The sequence below is a fragment of the Parasteatoda tepidariorum genome, chromosome 9 (genome assembly GCF_982258835.1).
Source record: "Parasteatoda tepidariorum strain Cologne lab strain chromosome 9, Ptep-v5.0, whole genome shotgun sequence".
Lineage (NCBI taxonomy): Eukaryota > Metazoa > Arthropoda > Arachnida > Araneae > Theridiidae > Parasteatoda > Parasteatoda tepidariorum.
The window spans coordinates 47,567,187-47,587,960 of NC_141763.1; the positions used below are offsets into that span (position 1 = coordinate 47,567,187).

The 20,774-nt window shown below is 31.3% G+C and overlaps 1 protein-coding gene across 2 annotated transcripts in view; it reads right to left on the reverse strand.

Annotated features, from left to right (window-relative positions):
• Pka-R1 (protein kinase, cAMP-dependent, regulatory subunit type 1) overlaps nucleotides 1-20,774 on the reverse strand; it is a 139,049-nt gene that overhangs the window by 95,520 nt on the left and 22,755 nt on the right. The window contains exon 1 of one of the 2 annotated variants that reach the window (XM_016067124.4): nucleotides 9,508-9,974. The exons of the other annotated variant lie outside the window; for it this stretch is intronic. Coding sequence (XP_015922610.1) covers nucleotides 9,508-9,528 — 21 coding nt within the window. The 5' untranslated portion in view covers nucleotides 9,529-9,974. Of the gene's footprint in view, nucleotides 1-9,507; nucleotides 9,975-20,774 lie in introns of those variants that run through there. 2 annotated transcript variants of the gene reach the window in all.

Sequence of the window (20,774 nt, forward strand, 5' to 3'; positions counted from 1 at the left end):
AAATTTCACTTTTATTTATTTTTTTATTTTTAAACTAAGAAATCTTTTGTTATTTGCGTGATCATTTTTAGAAAATATAACAAAACTTGTGTTTACTTCTTCATTAAGAATTTGAACATTACGATCGAACTTAATAATTCTGTAATTATTTACGCATAATAGTACAAGCAAATATTGATTTGTTAAAAAAAGTTTCTTTTTTTTTTAAAAAAATTTTTTTTTAACACTTTGTTTTAAGTGTATAATGAATTTCTTAACAAACTTTTTTTTTAATTTTTTAAATTTTCTTTCAATAATTTCAGCTAGATATCTTTATAAAATTCCCTTTTTATTTTTAAACTGAGAAATCTTTCAGAGAACGAAAATTTTAAGAAATCATTACAATTCTTATGTTTACTTTTTAGTTTAAAATTCGAACATTTTTAATTTTAAACTTCGGCTTTTAGTCAATCTAACTTTTATTTTAATTAAAATATATTTTGAAATTTTAAAATCAGCTTTTGTTTAATAACAATATTTTTTTCATTAAGGGTGTTTTAGGGATTAACTTAAATTAAGACTGCTTATACCTTATAAACGATAAAGAAGTGCAAATATTTCATTCTGTATCTACACACATTTTTTCAATAAATATTTTAAGTAAGATTTGTACATCTTAGTCAATTTATTTAATATCTTTCTTTAGCAAAACATATATATTTTCAAATTTATAAATTGATTTAAATCAATATCCGTATAAAGTCTTGATAGAAATCTGACTTTCTGTGCCTTAAAGTAAACGAAATTCAAAAATACTATATCGCGATACATCGCTATATCGCGATGCAAAACTGACGATATATCACGATATATAATTTCTAATATCGCCCAGTCCTAGTGGTGATAGAACAAGCACCAGATTTATCTCTTATCAGTGGCAAGGATAAAAATAAGTCCATAATTTCAAAACAATACAAGATAATACAAATATATCGTGAAACTGTTAAAGAAAACAGATGAAAACCAACTTGAGGTGAAAAAAGATTAGATAATTATTGAAAAGAAGGTTAGTTGACATTGAGAAAAGCTGGAAATATCTAGCTTTGAAGAGGATCTTGAGTTAAAAGTTGATACAATTCGTATGCTAATTTATTAATGTGACTCTTTGCAAAACAGCTGTCGCAATTTTACATAGAGTCAGGCTAATCGAAAGTTTTCAATATTTTCCATTAGAGCTTTCTCCTCCCGACCAAACTTATATGCGTTTAATCCTATTTATAATTTTTTGTTACAAATAAGCTGGGGGGTCGGCCGGGATAGCCTGGTTGGTAGGGCACTGGGCCCATGTCCAAGAGGTCGTGGGATCGATCACCGCCGACTGTAGACTTCCCGTGTAGTAAATGGTGACTGATGAACGTTAAATCTGTCGGATCACAAAGTCCTCCATGTTCCCATAACAAATCATACCATGATAGAGCGCTGGTCTTCCAATGAGGTGAACCGGGTTTGAATCCCAGCGATGACTGGTCGATACGAATTCCGCATCCGGCTTGCACCGACCACTGTGCAGACGTAAAATATCTTCAATGGTAGACGGATCATGGGTTAGAGTCCCCTTGCTGTCAGGCTAACAAAGGGAGGTTTTCCTCTCCATTTAACGCAAATGCAGGTTTGTTCCATAAAAAAATTCGCCATGAAGGCAAATTTTTCTCACAATGCTTCATACAGGAGTTCCCTTGTCCTCTGGATTGGGTTCAAAATTATAAGGCAACGTAGTTGAACGTTGGTAGTCGTAAACCCAAAATTGGGTCGGCTGTTCAACGACAGTAATAAAATAAAATTGAATAAAACAAAGGTGCAAAATAACATTAAAAATATTTGTAATTCATAGCCGAATATGAAATATTGATATTCGCCTTTATTTCACCATTGCTTGATAATATTGAGAGTTTTCTCAACGAATTTTAATAGTAAGATAAGAAATAAAAATTTGATATATTCCCATGCTTTTAATTTAAACTGTTAAAATTTATTTATTTTTCTCAGGACTATTCCTGCAATGTAAGTTAAATAATTGCATAGTTTGATTATAAACGACAATAGAATTTAAATTAAGTAAATTATTCTTCGTTAAAGATATTTAAACTGAAGCTTTTAAATTATATTTCCCTAATGCGGTATCTAAAATTACTTCCGGACAAAAAATATTAACTTCTTTTTAAATGAATCTAAAAGCTTCAAACATATTTTAATCTGTCGCGTTTTCCATTAACACCTATCAGGAAGTAAAAATCGAGAATTTTTTTTCGAAAATATTGATTTTATGTCATTTACGAACATTAAGAATTCTATTTGTGTTTTCTAATTTACTTTTCATAACGCTGTTTTAAGAAAAGAACAAGAAAAAAAAATATTACGAGCGCCAAATGTAGCTGTCATTATTTACGTTAGGTTGAAGATTGGCGTTAAATAAAGCCCGCTGGATATTTGAAACAAATTTACCGAGCAAATTTGGCGAAGTGTCAAAACTCGTGAAATGAAGCAATTGCGTCGAAAAGAAACACATCCCATAAGAATATCCTGTAAAATATTATCTCGTCAGGTTTTTCCCGAAAAGACCATATTTGACGTCGTTGATAACTTTTACGTGAGGCGGTTTTAAGTGATTTTTGTTACTTAAATTTTCTTTTCATAATTAAGGTACAACGAATTTTTCACTTTATTTTCGCATTTCTGTACGGCTTTAATTAAAAATAAATATATTTTTTTAAATAAAGCTTTTTTCTTAATTTAAAAAGTTTAACAGAATTTTCGGATTCATTAATTTTTTTTATAAACTTCATTTTAATTCAAATTTGTATACAAAACAGAAAATTATGAAGTTTTGAATTTATAGTGTAACAATTTAACTAAATTGTTAATATGATGAAGTTAATCATTTTTATTAAGAGTTTGTACTAAATATTTTTTTATTAAATATTTATAGGTTGTTTAAAATGCGATAATTTTTTTTAAAAAAAAGTATGATATCGTCTGCCTATGATCAAGTTATAAGTATATTATTTTTTTTAAATTTGCTTATAAGCCGATTCCTGATTCGCCGATTTACAGATTTGTTTGTTCACTAATTCGCTCACTTATCAATGCACCGATTTACAAATACCATATAATCCGCTTTTTTCTTCCCAGAGTTTTCTTTCTTCATTCACTTACTACACCAAGAATCATTAATAGTTGCATTTATAACGAGTTCTTTATAAAAACTATTAAATAAATACAGCTTATGCCTATATTCTCTTCACTCAAAATAACATAGGTTTTGGACATTTTTTAAAAATTTATAAGTTTATTCAGCATTTGGAGATTTGTTTGCTCATTAATTCGCATATACATAATAAGCTCACCGGACAAAAATTAGTCACCATAGTGCACAAGCACCGATGAATCGTTAGGTTTCATTCTATGACGCAGTGGTTGAGTGACGTGCTCAAGACTCAACGTGATCAAAGGCAAGTAGCCATCAGAGAGATATTTTTTGTTTTAAGCGGATATTGTGTGTAAATATGGGTAAATGTAAGGATGTGAAAAAGTGGCAAAAAGGGACAATTGTGTTTGGCCGTAACGGTGGATGAAGTTGCTGGATTTGTTGGTTTATCGATGCAGATTGTTCAACGTGTCTACAAGCAGTGTTGTAATGCACGTGGTCACGAAAGAAGACGTCAAAATTGTGGTCGGAAAAAGATCGGGGGGGACCGGAGACATGTTTCCCGACTTGTCAATAAAAATTGCTTCCAAACCCGACAGGAATTGCTTTAGTTAGTGAATGAAGGTTCATCCCAACCTGTTAGTGAGAGAACATCGATACGGGAGCTGTATGCAATGAACATTTGGAGTCGGAGACCTTGTAAGAGGCCATTGCTCACATAGGCAACTTCAGTGGGCTAGAAGTTACCGAACGTGATCAGTTGTTGACTGGCGAAATGTAATATGGTCTGAAGAATCACGTTTTTTCCTCTATTCAAATGACGCACGTCATCGAATGCACCGAAGACCAGATATAGCATTTCATCCTGATTATGTGCAAGGTCAGGTTCAAGCCAGAGGTGGGTCTGACATGTTTTGGGGTGTTTTTCTCATTATGGATTGGGATCCCTCACTGAGGTGGCCACTAACAAGAACCACCATGTTTATTTGAACATTCTGATATGATCAGGTGTTACCTTTCGGTCAAAAACTTCGTGAAGAATATGCTGTCGATGCCCCTATTTTTCCTGATGACAATAGCAAAGTTCATTGGGCTGAAAAAATATGTGACTGGTTTTATGAACAATCTGACATTCAATTACATATCGAGTGGCCTGCAAAATCACCTGACTTGAACCCCATTGAAAATTTGAGGGACATGTTGAAACAACGGGTAAAACGCTGAAATCAGCATCCTAGGTGGATTTGCGCGATCATATCCTCAGCCAGTGACTTAAACTGGATTCGATGTACCCGCAAAACCTTGTCGCCTCACTTCTTAACCGAATCAAGGCGGTTATCAACTCCAGAGGAGGTGTTACACGTTATTAAATTATGTTTTTCATGATTTCCTTAGGAGTGACTAATTTTTTGTCCGGTGTGTTAATGATGATTCACTAATACTCCGATTTTCATTCTTTTATCATCAGTTTCTTCTTCTATTTGCTAGCTACATCAAATATCGGTAAAAGTTGCAATTGAGTAGCACAAAGGGCTATTGGCGACGGTCTTGCAAACATTCTTGAGGCTAATTCGTAGTAGAACTTTATTTACGTCCCACTAGACCTGAACAATGGGCTATCGATGATGGTCTGGCAAACATCCACAAGAAGGATTCGAAGTAGTAGTTGAACTTTATTTGCGTCGTACTAGAGCTGTACAATAGTCTATTTTGACGGTCTTGCAAACATTCCTGAGGCTAATTCGTAGTAGAGCAGCACCATGAGCTATTGGCGACGGTCTTGTAAACATTCTTGAGGCTGATTCGCAGTAGAACTTTATTTACGTCCCACTAGACCTGAACAATGGGCTATCGGTGATGGTCTGGCAAACATCCACAAGAAGGATTCGAAGTAGTCGTAGAACTTAATTTACGTTGCATTAGAGCTGTACAATGGTCTATTTTGACGGTCTTGCAAACATTCCTGAGGTTAATTTTTAGTAGAACTTTATTTACATCGCACCAGAACTGCTCAATGGGCAATTGGCGACGGTCTGGAAAACATAGCTGAGGATGATCCGAAGTAGTAGTAGTAACTGGGCTGTCTGCGACGGTCAGAGGAATGTCCCTGAGGGTGATCTAAAGTAGTAGTAGTACTTATTTACGTTGAACTAAAGCTGCACAATGGGCTGCAGGCGAAGGTCTGGCAAACATTCCTGAGGATGATTCGTAGGCACGCCATCACAATTTCGAGCCTTAATAGGAGGGTGGCTCCCCCACTTTAGAAGTCGCAACATTTTAAAGTAAAACAATTTCACGAAATGACACCACACACCCTCGATTCCTTCGCTGGCTGATCAAAAAATAGTCACCCACTTGCTCACTGATCGCAATCAGTGCTGATTGACGGTCAGTAGTCTACTGTGAAGCCTATGTAGGGAGTAATGTTCCTGATTTTTAATTCAATTTCGTGCAATAATGCTGATTTATAATTCTGAACAATAATTCTTATTTTTAGTCCAATTGGTTGAGAATAGAGAAATGCTGAGCATATCTGCATTTCCACTTTTATTTATTATTTAGAAAACATTCTTTTTTTGGGGGGGGGGGGGTTGAAACAGAGATTACATGGTCCTGTGTTTAAGAAGAAAGATACATGCGATCTTAAATTCATCAAATATAATGAAATTAATGTTAACAAAAATTCGTCTAAAAAGACTACACAAACATTTTCCCAACAAGATACAAAAGCAAACAAATGTCAAATACAAAAAATATTCTTTTCAGAAAGTTGAAACGAATAAATTACTTGTTTCGAACACAACTAGGCCTATTCTTTGAATCTTTTTTTCTTTATGATTAATTCACGATGCAGCGATTTAATGAAAACAAAAGAGAATAAAAATACCTCTTTTTTAAAAATGCCGTTGATATGACTAAAACACTAATTGAGGGCTTTGCAATTCAGATTTTCTTGTGTTTGTTCCTTTGTTGAAGTTAAGAATATTTCATATCATTTAAATACGTTTTCTCGGTCAGGGTTTTATGTTTATTTCTAAAAATTGCCAGATGTGAAAATGGTTGAGTTTTAAATGTTTGAATATGCATCGAAATATCGTATGATCAAAGCAGCAAAGTCTCATTTTTTTTGTATTGCTGCACATTTCCAAAATAGGTTTCTTTAATTATTTTTTTAGAATAGAGAAAAATGGCACCCAACAAAATGTTATATGTCTGTGGCATAATATTCGGTTTATTTCGAGCAAAATTGTTTGATGGGATTATCTGCAATGGTGAGTACTTACTAATTTATTTGTTGTTACAAATATGTATGCAGGCTTGTGTGTTTGTAACAAAAGCCATTATATAAGCTCATGTCAAGTTGCAGTATAGGTAACACAAGTAAGAAAAGGTCATAACAAAGGATTCAAACCCACTACCTCAACGCCATATGCAGTTTGGTTTAACAGTGAGACCGCTCGGTTAGGGAGTCAACTACATATTTCTGTTATAGACTCACGGTAGGTCAAGGGTTAAAGTGCTCGCCTTCCTAACAGGTGAGCCATATATCCGAATCCCATCGTTGGTCGATTCGAATTATGCTCCCACTCACACCGATCACTGTGCATTCGTAAAATATCTTTAGTGGTAGACGAATTGTGGGTTAAAATCTCCTTGGTGTCGTAGGAGGTTTTCTTGATTTTTCTCTCCATGCAACACAAATGCGGATTAGCTCCATGTTTGTCCCAATGCAAGAATCCAGGATTTCACTTGTCCTTTGAGTTGGGTTCAAAATTACAAAACTAATGAGTAGAACACTCATAAATTTAAAAATGGGCTGTCAGTTAAAAAAAATAGTTTTAGAATAAAACTATAATCTAATGTCTATTTCTGCCCAGTTAAACGATCCTAATATTATTTATTTATTGTTACACATGTGAAAGCTTGTGTGCTCATTATAAAGACGGCTTATATGCCTAGTATATTATCTGCGCCTAGTCCAAGATATTGCCGCCAATCTGGTTTTTTGTCTTATTTTCCACCACCAAACCAAATTTTTTTGAGCGCATTAGCTGACTCATCTAACTATGGAATAGACTTAGAATTGAAATTGAACTTACAACCCTTTGCTTTTACCGAAAGAGGTACGTATCGAGCCAGATTAGTAATAAGCTGCTGCTGTAATAATTTATGCTATGTGCCATCTTTTAAAACAAGCATTGTTAGCAGAGTGAATACTTCTGATTGTTTTTCGAATCTAATCTTATGTTTTAATATTTAAACATTTTTGTTAATCTTACTCATTAGAAGAAAATTATTGATTAATAGGTGCAATATATTCATTTCTACCTAAAGGGAAACTCATGGATTTGACATAGCGGGGGCTTTATTGTGAAGGATTGGAAACAACAACAATACATAACAGGGTAACATGCACATAATTACACTTCAAGCTTAATACTATATACAATGTTTGTTCTTTTACTTAAGTTTCAATTATAGTGGATAATCAGTGTATTCATTATGAATGTATAATGGATAATCAGTGTATTCATATGATGTATACATTATGCGTGGTGTTCCACGATGACTAGCCTTTATCTATATTTTTAGAATTTTTGTTAAAAATTAAGTAAAAAATATACAAAAACAGGGTGGTAATCATCTGGCTTAAAACCGGTTTCTGCGATACGTCAGACTTCAATACCACTCTTATCTCTTCCTCTAATATATATATATATTCATTCTTTTCCTAGGTATGCCTTGCTATACCTTTCAGTCTATTACGGGTGGTCATTACGTAGCACTATTTACTTTCATATGAATGAGATAACAAGAATACATTAAGCTTTATTACAACTTATTTCATATCATTATATCATTTTAGTTTGTTTCACTGAATTTTTTTTCTTCTTATTTTTTCAATATTTGAGATACATGAGATTCATTTTATCAAAACTCTCACGAAATGCAACGATGTAAGAAAATATTTCTCTTCAAAATAATTTTCTATGTTTTTTTTTAAATAATTATGTCTGTTCACGCATCGCAAGATTTGAGGATCCCCAATGGCAAAAGTTTAATGCTTTATGCATCGCTAACAAACATTTCCTTAATACAAATTAAGATACCACTTTTCTTAGGTTTTTAATGCTAGCAATTGCAATAGCCTAAAAAAGAAAATACAATTCAAGCACACAAGGGGAATTAAAAAAAATGCAATTCATCTTCTGAATTATTGTCAATTAATTTAAAAAAGAATTTTTATTTAAATGTATTTAACGAAAAAATAATGACATTAGCTTTGAGAAAATTTAACGTTAGAGAAGGGCTGGATTACCCATTAGACCAGACCAGGCTATGGCCTGGAGCCCCCAATGATTAGGGGTCCCCTCATAATGGATTTTTCGAAAATAAATTTTAAAAAATTACGAAAAACAATGATTTTTCAAAATTTTATGAATATTTTTTAGTTTTAATTTAATAAATTAAAGTAAAATTTAATTTATTATTATTTATTTTAATTTTAAATATGCTTTCTTAAATGAAAAGATATATAAATACTTTTATACTTGAATAAATAAAAAATATAAGTGAAAAAAATTTAATTTAAGGGCCCCGCGTACTCTTAATCTAGCCCTGTGTTAGGGGATATTTCCGTATCGTGATCTGTCACGCCAACTACAATCGCCACGACACCAAATGAATTTTAAACTTGCAATTTAAAAAAAAAAAAAAAAAAGAACTCTTAGAGATTTACCCGAGGGTGGTTGCGAGTTATGCACATCAAGTTGGTCCCCTTCTGTGATGTTTCCCTCTTTTTTTTTAAAATTTCTTCAAGGACGTTGCCCGGAAGTTGCCAAGACAACAGCAGATAACGATACGGAAATCTTAAGTCTTCATTTAAAGTACAAAGCAATATTAAACGCTGTAATTTTCATTCATTTTATTTCTATCAGCAAATGTTATAAAATACAGAAACTGGATTCATTAACAAATTAAGTAGTTATAAGAATCACTAATCAATTTAAGGTACTTATCCACTTCGGGGGCCGTGATAAAGCCATTACCATGGTACCTGCATTAGATAGTTATACCAGGAACACCTATTACTCCCAATAATAGCCCATCACTGGCGACAATAACAGTTTAGCAATTTTTTATGGCCTCCAGAATCGTAAAAGTGCTCTATTAAATTTTAAACTTAATTTCTTAGAATTTCTTCCATGAAATGTCAGTTAAAATATAATAATTAAAAATAAAACTGTTAAATGTAACTCAAACGATAATGATGGCTGATCTTAAATCGCATGTACTTAAGTCACGTGGCAAAACAAACTTACCGTGCTTGAAGATTGCGCCATCTAGTGTTTATCTAAATATTCCCAGAGAGAGAGAAAAAAGATGTATTCAGCAGCACGCTTAAAGGGTCATTTCAAGTCTTTTCAATTCCAGCGAAGAAATAAAGTACTTCTAAATGTCTCTATTGTGTACTTTAAAATGGCAGTCGTTGTCAGAGGAGAGCAGAAGAGATGGCAGCTGATCTTCAGTTTAGATTTGCAAATGCAGCTGTAGTGGCCGCGAGTCCAGATAATACAAGATTTCTTTTGATTGAACCGTCGTATAAACTTACCATCTCTCACGTTTCATTCTTTTTTTTATTTATTATTTACTTATTTTTCTTTTTTATCTTTTTTTTCCCGACGTTGTGTCCTCCGTGTTGTGTGAGAAGAAACAAAAACAAAAAAGGAATCACGTCGCTTTGTTAATGAGTTTTCTAGAGTGTGTTTTGTTTATGTGATTGTCAGCCTCGGCAAATATTGCGTAAAAAAAAGGGGATATCGTACCGGAAATGTAGAGGTGGCGGAGGACGAGAAAGTAGGCGGCTGTCGTCAGAACTAAATACGTAAATGGACGTATGTCATTAGGTTTATCGTTTCTTGGACAAATTGTGAATCAAAAACATCGACATTCCGTGAATATAATATTAGCATACAACTAAGTATAAATTTCCAAGCTGAAATAATTCTTTATATGAATGTAATGATACGATAATGATTAATTTATGCGTCAGTTCTTCATCTTTATTTCTTCTCTAAATATACAGGGTATTTTGTAATTTCTGGATTTAACCCCTTAACTTGTGCGCTCGAGTTAATTGGAGCTCGCTAAACACGCCAAACTGTGCACATTCGAATTCGAGAAGCGTTGTATTTTATGCTGCTATAATTTTTAACACTCAAATATCTTCGAGAATTGAAAATAACAATGTGAAAGCTAAGAAAAAAAATGGTTTTATTGATACATATCATTTACATAGGATTGTAAGCTATAACACTTATTTATTCAAGAATAAAATATACAGAGATGCCAACTTGCTCCGGACAGCAAATATATATATTAAAGTCGTAGTTTATCAATTCTAATTCTTGGTTTAAAATTCAATTTAGTAGATTTTTATCCACCACTATTTATAAATAATTCGTAAGCTTATATAATTCACCACTTTATAGTACTTATGTCGTGCTATACCCTTTAAAAAGCAAGCAAAAATAGTCAAATGTTTGCACAATTTACTTTGTACTTATTGACCGTTTCTTAATTATTTTGGTGTGTCTGCAGTTGGCATCTCTCATTATAGCCTTTCTCCATGGAACAAAAGCACAGTACATCAAAATTGTCCACCAAAAGGAAATACAATTATCTAAAATGTGTTTTTTTATATAAAAAAAAAAGATTTTTTTTTCAAAAAATCTGTGGGTGTGATGTAATTTTTTGAGATACTTCCGTATTGGAATCTGCGCAAGCAATAACCGCTAAGATTTCAAAAAGATTTTAAACTTGCAAAGAAAAAAAAATGCGTTTAGTCTTGCTCAAAGGTAGATGATTTCCTTCCAATTTTATTATTATTATTATTTTTTAACTGGCAAATACCCGGCAATCAAGTTTTGATTACTTTCAGGCAGTGACCGACTGAAAATATTTGAATTTATAATTGAATTTTCATTATATTTCGATAAGAATATCTTAACTATATTTTTATAATCCATGACATCGTGGATAGCAGCATAATATTAAGACTGAAAATAACGAAAACGTTGTCAAAAGATTCGAATCACTATCTAGAGTTGTGGGATGAAAAAATGAAATCAAACCACATGATTGTATGATGAAGCTGAGACATATATCTAGTAACTGCATTTTAATGCCTCTCTATTTCTCTCTATTTCCAATGGGTTTAGATATTTTTAGTTCTGAAAAAAAAGTTCTTCAAAAAGGTTAGTTTTGAATTTACTCACCTTAGTATTAAAATAACTGAGTATGATAAAAATCATTAAAAAAATTATGAAAATTCGTTCCATATTTAAAAAACGATAATATTTATACTTAAAAAATAATTCTTGTATGAGCCTGGGTGCTAATGTGCGACTTGAGGCCCTACCTATACCAAATTATTTAAAACGTAGGTACGTAATAAATATTGAAACTGCTTATGAAGTTTAGTTCCAATCATATATGGCAGTACTTTTACTTTCGTTACTTGTACCGCCGTTACTTGTTCGTTACTTGTACTTTCGTTACTTGTACAGCAGACTCAGTGACACCACTTTCGAAATGCAATTATTTTGCAAAATGAATAAAAATATTAATTAGCAAGTTATTTTCATTCATTTTCGAGTTTTATGCATTTATTTAATAAATTTTAAATAAAAAATGTTGGATTTTGTTATTATGTTTTTCACTTTTCTTTTTGAACTCACTAATAATACATTTTTGTCTTAATACGTTTCTTACTAAATACAGTTTTACCTAGTACCTTTTTTACTGAAATTATGCTTATGCCCGACCTTGTCAAACAACGCCCAGTCAAATTTCTAAGTTTAGATCTCTAAGTCTAATGTTTGGAAAATGATTTTCTCGCATGAATTCAGCATTAGCCATTGTTACAAATAAAACTGTAGACTGTTCTGTTTCAACTTATACTACACATTCAATTATTTTTTACCAGCTCAAAGATCATAAAGCTATCTGAAATCCCGTGTTTGCTTTGTTTATGTTTGTGCCTTTAAAACGCGTTTCTATAGAGAAAAACAATTTTAAATCAATGGTAATTTAAATAAATAAAAATAATAAACTGAAAATTAAAATCAATAGATAAAAAAAAATTTCGTGCAAATCCATAAAAAGTTTGATATTAAAATTATATTTGATTTTAAAATTACATTATACGATTATATTATAAAATTATATTATAATATTCTTCCAAATTTAAAAATATATTAATGTCCATAACTTTCAAAATTAAAAATAATTAAATAAATAACAACAATTTTGCAAAAAACATTAAAGAACATAAGAATATTATTCAATGAAATTTAGGTTACTTTGAATTTTAATTTCCTAGAAATGTACTTTTAAATCGTTACTTTTTTTGTTTAGTACTTGTACTTTTACTTGTACTTTTTACTCGTTACTTTTTAAAATAAGAACTTTTTACTTTTTACTCGTTACTTTTTTTAAAATTACTTGTACTTTTACTCGTTACTTTTTAAAAGTAACGTTGCCATATATGGTTCCAATTAAACTTATTTTACAGAAATTAAAAAAAAAACAGGTTATGTATGCAGATTAATGGTTAATGTAATTATTCTTTTACAAAAGTAATTACATTAACTATTAATATTTGATTAAATGTCCATGTCAGTAAGTAAAACACAAAGCATACAAATTTTAAAAACTTTAAAAAAATATATATACATTTTTCCATTTTTATTAAATTTGTCATATTTTTGCCAACGGAGACCTACGGAAATTGTGCGGGTTTTGTAGAATTAGTTAGAAAAACCAAGAACTTGAGACTTAAAGCATAAGAAGAAAAAATAAAAAATTAGGGAGTTGGGTAAGCAACGAATACATAATTTTTTTTTATCGATTTCCCGAATTTTACCATTAAAAATAAAACTTTTAATGATTCTAAAAGAAAATTGTAAGGCATTACGCTTAAAACATTTAATTATTTTTTTTTCTTCAGAAAATCGCAAAAATCAATTCCTTCTTCAGAAAAAAATCCTTTAATCCAAATCATCCTTCAAAAAATTAATTCAATACTTAGATGTCCTTATTAAATATAGAGGACGGGCCAGTAAAAGGGGCAGGCAAAGCGGGTGCCGAACGACTCAGATTTAATGCTCGTGAAATTTTTAATTTCCTCCTTTTTTTTGTTAATATTGTTTGCTTGAAATATATAATTATAGCTTTTTATTTTTTTAATTAAATATACTTACGTTAACTTTCTATGTGGTTAAAGTTCAATGAGTAAAAGTTTTACTAAAGATGGAACAACAGCGTGCAACAGAAAAGCTACTTGTATGATATTAAATCGAAACTGTTCCACATTTTTCAAGAGGTGAAGTGGGCTGTATCAGATTCTCCCAATATTCTCAAAGAACCTTATTAACTGTTTATTTATTCTTTTTCATCTCGTGTATTATGTCTTGTTTATTTTATGAAAACAGGGAAAGTTTTTTTAAGAATGAAACGTTACTTAGGAGTCAAGGCTAACAATCAAATAATTTTTTTTCATTACTTGAATTCAATTTTTAATCAAAGATAAATAAAAATAAATTGCAGAACGACTTTCTTTTAACGCTATGTCTATATGTGTATTTTCTGCTGTAATTTTTTTTTATTAAAAAATATTTTCCCATTTTGTAATACATTTTAAAAAATGAATCTATTTTAAAAATGTTTGTTGTATATTTTAACTATTAAGCTAATTATTGTTTTTTTCACAATTATGAAAGAATACTAGGAATTAATTTCCCAATAAAAATGAGTGTGTTCAATTAATAAGTGTTAGATTTGGGTCTTGGTTATGAGCGATTCTACAAATAAACGCCAATTAGACGACCAAAAAAAAATGGGGGGGGGGCACGCTTTTTCTACAAGAATTTTCTTCTTTTCTACACCCTAAAAAAGCAAGAAAAAATCGTGAACATGAAATTTTTTCTTTATGATATACTTTAAATGACAAAATACCAATTAATGGCAATAAATGACAAAATACCAATAAATAGCTCAGATAAATTTGAGCCATTTATCAGATAAAACGATTTTTACATAAATATAATATTATTATAATGTCTCTCTAAAATGTATTTATAGAGATTTCATACTATAAGATTATATTTTAGTATAAAAAACAAAAATAAAAAAATTTAATCAAAGTTTGTAAATTGAAAAAATCGGAAAAAGTTTAAAATTGGTATTTAGTCATTTAAAGTATGTCACAAAGAAAACAATTTCATGTTCATGATTTTTTCTTGCTTTTTTAGGGTGTAAAAAAGAAGAAAATTCATGTAGAAATAGAGTGCCCCCTACTACAAAAAAAAATTCTTTTTTTAATTTTTTTTCTTTTTTTCTTTTCTTTTATTCTATTTCCGCCTAATTGGTGTTTATTTGTAGAATTGCTCTTATATGTACTACATGTGAACCTGTGTGTCAAATGTACTCTCAATATAATGTGAAACTTTTGATATAAATCTTAATTGGTGTTAAAATAACTCTTATTTCGTCACCAACTTAAGTTTTTCATCAATATCTCGGCGGAAGTTTTGAGAAATTGGGGTTAATTATTTATTTATATTTATTGGTTTTTATACCTATATTAGTCTGGGTAGAGAATATTTAATCTTTTCCAAAAATTTTTTGATAGCGAAACAAATTTCGTGTTGCATTTATACAATACTTGATCTTGTCTACTTTGAGTGTGAAGTTCTCAAATCTGAAATCTTTAGAAATAAAATTGAATAAACGTTGAAAAACGTTGTCACACGCCGCTAGGGATGCTTCCCTATTATGACCTGTTTAAAAGCATACGAACAGTTCATAATAGCGAAGCTCCTCCAACGGCGTATTCCGTCGTTTCCGCTCATGGGTTCCTATGCAATTTTAATACTGTTGATGTACCCTAACTCCCCCAGAAGTTTATTGCAACATTTATGCGACCTTCTGTTATGTACACCGTTTTTAAACTGATATATTTTCACAAAAAATTACATTTTCACAAAGTACATTTTCAAAAATAGAGTAAAAATGTAATTTAAAAAAAAACTGTAACTGCGGGAGAGAACGCTATTGCAGAATGAAAATAAGCAACGTCAAAATATCTAAGATCCGTTGAAAAATCTTATGCATCAGCAAAAAAAAAAAAAAAAAATTTTTTTTCACCAGTGTAATAATTTCTCATTTTTCTATTACTATGACGACCATCCGTTCTTTTGCTAATGCATTTTATGCGAGGTTATTTTTAATTTATTTTAAACAGTTTTTTTTTCTTCAAAAATGTATACTTCATAAACATTTTATTATAAGTTCACTTCGTAAAGAGAACTGTTATTATGAACATTTTAGATATAGCGTGTGAATAAAGTAAGAAAGAGGAATGTTAATAAACCAATTAATGGATCAATGAAAAACATTGAGTCAAGCAATAAATACCGTGAATTTATTTATTGGTGATTCATTGAAGATTATTTTAGTGAATAGTCGAATAAGTGAATGAGATTATAAATGCATAAATCTATAAATTGTTTGACGGAAGTCGACGACAACAATTTTTCAATTCTTAAAATGATTTTTAACAAAATGACGAGGTATTGAATACAAATTACGACAGTAATTTCTATCTAAAGTGAAAATGCATAAATAATTGATTTTGAAGATTTTATAAAACTGCTTGTTTGCCACTGCTAAAGCACGAAAATATTAAAACTTAATGTTCATGCTTATATATTTGTATGTCATACAAGATTATGTTCATTAAAAATATTTCCTGTTATGGATGTTTATTCTAGAATATTTGAGATGATATTCTCATTTATTACAGTAAGGGCACTCTTTTTTGACCTTAAACACTATAATTGTTATTTGTCCTGTTCATCTGTTTCTTAAATGAGCATTTAGGGTTGATATATAGAAAAATAGATATGGAATAAAATAAAGCAAATGGCAAAACAATTAAAGTTTAATTTTTTTTTTTAAATTCAGATTTTTTTTTAAAAATTGAGTTTTAAGGACAGTATTGTCCGGGGAGTGAAAACATATTCTACCGCTACTGTATAGAGGCCTGGGGATACAGTTATGGTAAACCCATTTTATTCCGGCCCAGAGCAGAGAGATTTTTTAAGATATTTTTGAAAGCTATAAATGGAAGAAAAACAATTTTATTCGCAAATACCATATTTAAATCTCCCGAATAAACCAAATAAAGCTCGCAAATAGCCTTAAATTTAATATTAACTCTTGATACTTCCCTGGGGAATTTCAATTTTAATTTAGAGTCAGCAATCAAGTTAAAGTAAAGGTCACATGCCATCAGAATCGATCTTATGCATTCTTTCTCGTGTCTTGGGTAGAAAATACTGTTTGTTTTTTAATACTTTAGACGAAATAAACATTCTTATTTCTGAATAAATGGATATCGTGAGAGCCTATCTAAAGCTGATTCAACAATGCTGCTGCTGCTTCATTTAAATTACAGACCTGCATGGAAACAGAGATTGTTTTGCCAGAGAGCGGCGATTACATCAGAGGAATTGCAAGTCATTATTTGCCCTGATGGCTTTGTTTTAATAATGGGAATTTCGGATTTAGTTTTCGACATCGTATGCCATTTTCATGAGAATAACTTTCTTTTTTTTTAATTTGATCTGTAATGTAGCATATTTCATTCCCCTTAAAATTATGTTTTTTTCGTTGCTTAGTTTAAAAAAAATTTAGAAGATGCGGTATGAAAGGTTCCATTATACAATTGTTTTTCTTCCATTTATACAAACACTTTATCTTGCTTAATATAGGTGTGGAGAATTCAAATTATTTTTGTCCTTAAAGTTACAGATTTTTTTAAATGGCATTTTTAGTCTTTTTATCGAAATGTACAACGTTTAACACTAGAAAGACTGAAACTTAGTATATACCTATATTACCCAAAAGCAGTCAAAATGACTGGATTGGTGAAAGAATAACTAATGCGTAAAGAAATTTGTTAAAAATTAATTTCTAATATTTTAATACTATTTACAGTTATATATAACAAGTTATTATTAAATATTAACAATAAAAAAATTGTATGCTGTACAAAAAGTCACAAAATTCTAAGAAATTGTGTCATTATATAAATCATTGTTTTTCTAATTGAAATTAAAAAGCAGTCAAAATGACTTCATTGGGCAATCTGGTTATACACGGTGTCCTTTAAATTTTGTGACGAGCTTCTAGGGGAAGAAGCTCACATCATAAGGCTTAAGATTTACCTAGGAAACCATGATCAGAAAGGTTATCTTACCCAGCTAGGGGTGCTTTTATGTACATGTTCATGTTTCTTTGAACTTGCACTTTCATTTTTCAAAAATATTTTTATTTCATGTTACTATTAGTTACGATTAGACGAGATTGTCCAGTTAGTCGTCAAATCATTCAATTACGATACAACCGCTAATACTGTACCTATTTGAAAGCAGTTTTCGACAAAAATTAATAAAAAACTAAGATAATTTAGATAAATAAAAGTACCTGATGATGTGAAAGATGTTTAAAGGCACACGATGTAACTGTTATAATAGGAATGCTCCCTTAGAGGCATACGATAAAATTTCCGGTCATGGTTTCCTAGTTAATTCTCAATCCTTATGACGTGCCCTGCTTTCCCTAGAAGTTTGTCGCAACACTTTCGGATCACCCTGTATATAACAGAGGGTCACGTAAATGTTACGAAAAACTTCTAGGGGAGTTAGGGCGCATCATAAGAACCCTTGCTCAGAGACGTCGTCGTACGCAGCTAGAGACGTTTTCCTACTATGCCCTGTTCAAAAGCACACAAAGAAACAGCTCATAATAGAGAAGAGCCCCTAGCAGCGCACGATGACATTTCCGGGCATGGATTCTTATGCAATTTCAGGGCTGATAATATGTCCTAACTCCCCCCCAGAAGTTTTTCCATTATTTAAATTTTTAGTGCTACTTCCAAAAAGAGGAATAGAGTACAAAATTAAACAATGACATTTTAAAATTTTGGATAAAAAAAGAAAATGTCATTTTTTTTCCTTCAAGAATTTGTCTAACAATAAAACAAATGTGAAGAAATATGGAATTCTTTGAGTAAAAAAAGGAAAACTTTTTGTTTTTGAAATGGAAAGGAATTTGGATTGATGGTTGTTAGTAATTTGGATTAATGGTGTAATGTGTAATTTGGACTAACTAATGGTAATTCGGACTAATAGTTGTTAAATATGATAGGTAAAATGTATTAGTGTTTTCGGAAAAAGATTAAGAACAGCTAGCAATACTTAATTACCTACCTTATTAAGCTTAATTTAGCGAAAGAAACATCTTTAATGCATTAAATTTATGCATACTAGTGTACTGGTATCGTTTGTTAACAACCATGCGAAAAAGTTTTCGCTACGTTCCCGCTAAAGCTTTGTGAATATGGATACCCGTAGTTGATAGAAGAGAATAAGCAACCATGCGTAGTAAAAGAAGCGCTCAAACCCATTGAAGTATGAATCATGATCTGATTATAACAAAAGTCATTTGTTATATTTAACGCGATTGCATAAATACTCGTTGTTTTATTTTTCTATTAACGAACTTGACAAATTATTGTTTTTTAAAAAAAAAAAAAAAAAAAAAAAAAAATCTTTTTTTTTTTTTTTTTTGTCATTGATCTTTAGTTTTTTTTTAATCCTTATGCCTATTCTTCGATTACCTCAAACGATTAAAAGTATCAGATTGTTTTCTTTTTAATAATATTTTTTATAAGTCACCTGAATCAGGATGGTGGGTAGAGTCTTAGCCACCGAGGCTCGGGTCGGGTTTCGATTTTTAGGGTTAAAGTCTGGGTTGCAGATCGAATTACGCTTTTTCGGTTTGTATTTTAGTTGTGTTTAGTGTTTTTATCGAATGCAATATTTCGATTGATTTAAGAAGATAGCTAGTTTACAAAGACATAATGTAAACCACCGGTCCCTGTGGAAAAAGCAACATTTAAGGGCGCAGCAACAGAGGTTTTTCCTGAAACGGGTTTAAGTAGTTGGCAGAAACCGGTTGTCACCCAGACGACAACCGATTCATGTGACACAGATTCTGACTGTCAATATGCGGATGCGTACTCTGTTAAATAGATGCTCTAAAAATCTGACTATTTGACTATGTAAGTTATTTTTCTGATACAGCATACCATGGCGAGCAATTCCCCACGTTAGTTACGTATTCGAAGAGCTGAACTTCTTTCTTATTTAGTTGAAGTTCACATTTTATTGGGTAGTTTGGGAGCATGGTGCAGAGATGGGGTGATTACGAGTATCTCCTCTCTGATTTGAAATGTGGTTGTACAGTGCGCGCAGGAAAAAATTTGGTCATCGGAATATTAAAAACTGTTGCCAAAAAGAAGTCCAGCTCTTCGACTACGTAACTAACGAGGGGAACTGCTTAGTACGGGGTGCGATGCGGGAATAAAAACATACTCGGATATATCGGAGTGTCATGTGTATAGGGTGGTCCGTAAACACCGCCCTTTATACATATTTTAAGAACCTTCTTTAAAAAAGCATAAACCTTAGAAATTTTAACTATTTAAGTGGGGGACAAACCAAAACACCATTGAAATCGATCGAGTACCTGGGGAGGAAGACAAGATGAGAAAACCAGTTTGATTACCCGATGAAACTTGAAGGTGTACCTAATAATAGCCTTTCAAGTTTTCTCTGTTTGTACCAGCAATAAAATAGGTTTTAATGTTTCCAGTCCCGCCTTCCTTTGTAGTGGTTCATTTGATTTTGCTGATGCTATTTTTCTTCCGTCGCATAAATAGAAATTTGCGGAAATTAACGAATTTTTTTTAACTTTATTTTTCAGAATGATTATAAAATATATATTAAGGGTGTTCATTACAAAATACCTTGCGTATTTAATTTTTATTTATGAATCACGATGACCCAGTGTTTAATGCATTGAACTGTTCAAAGTGAAGAAATTGAGTTCGGGGGTTCCCTATAGGCAGCTTGTAATTGGTTCCCTATTGGGAATTGGGTTCCCTATAGGCAGCTTGTAATTGGTTCCCTATTGGGAATTGGATTCCCTATAGGCAGCTTGAAGCCCACTCAGCTTCAGATCGGTGGGTATTACTTACTGGTCAGAAGAGTGAATCACAATCATGCCGTTGGTCACGAAATAGTGGGCCCTTAACCACCATGACCCCCAGAACACAACAGGCTGTTGCGAGAATACTTTACTTTACTTAATTATATAGTTGCTTAATATTTAAATTAAATTGCTTTAATGTTATTTCGGCAAATTGCACAAATGTAACTTCATTCTTGTTTGTTTCTAATTCAGTCCTATCAAATAAGGGCTTTACCATGTATTGAAATATTCTTATTTATACCAATTACCTTTAAATTAATTATAATAATTTTTCTACAAAGTTCTTCTGATGTAATCCCATATCTTTTATACAATCCTCTTCTGAAACTCATTGTTGAGTAAAAGAATTTAACTTTTATTTATTACAAAAGAATCCTACATGAAAAGATTATATTAATATATACAG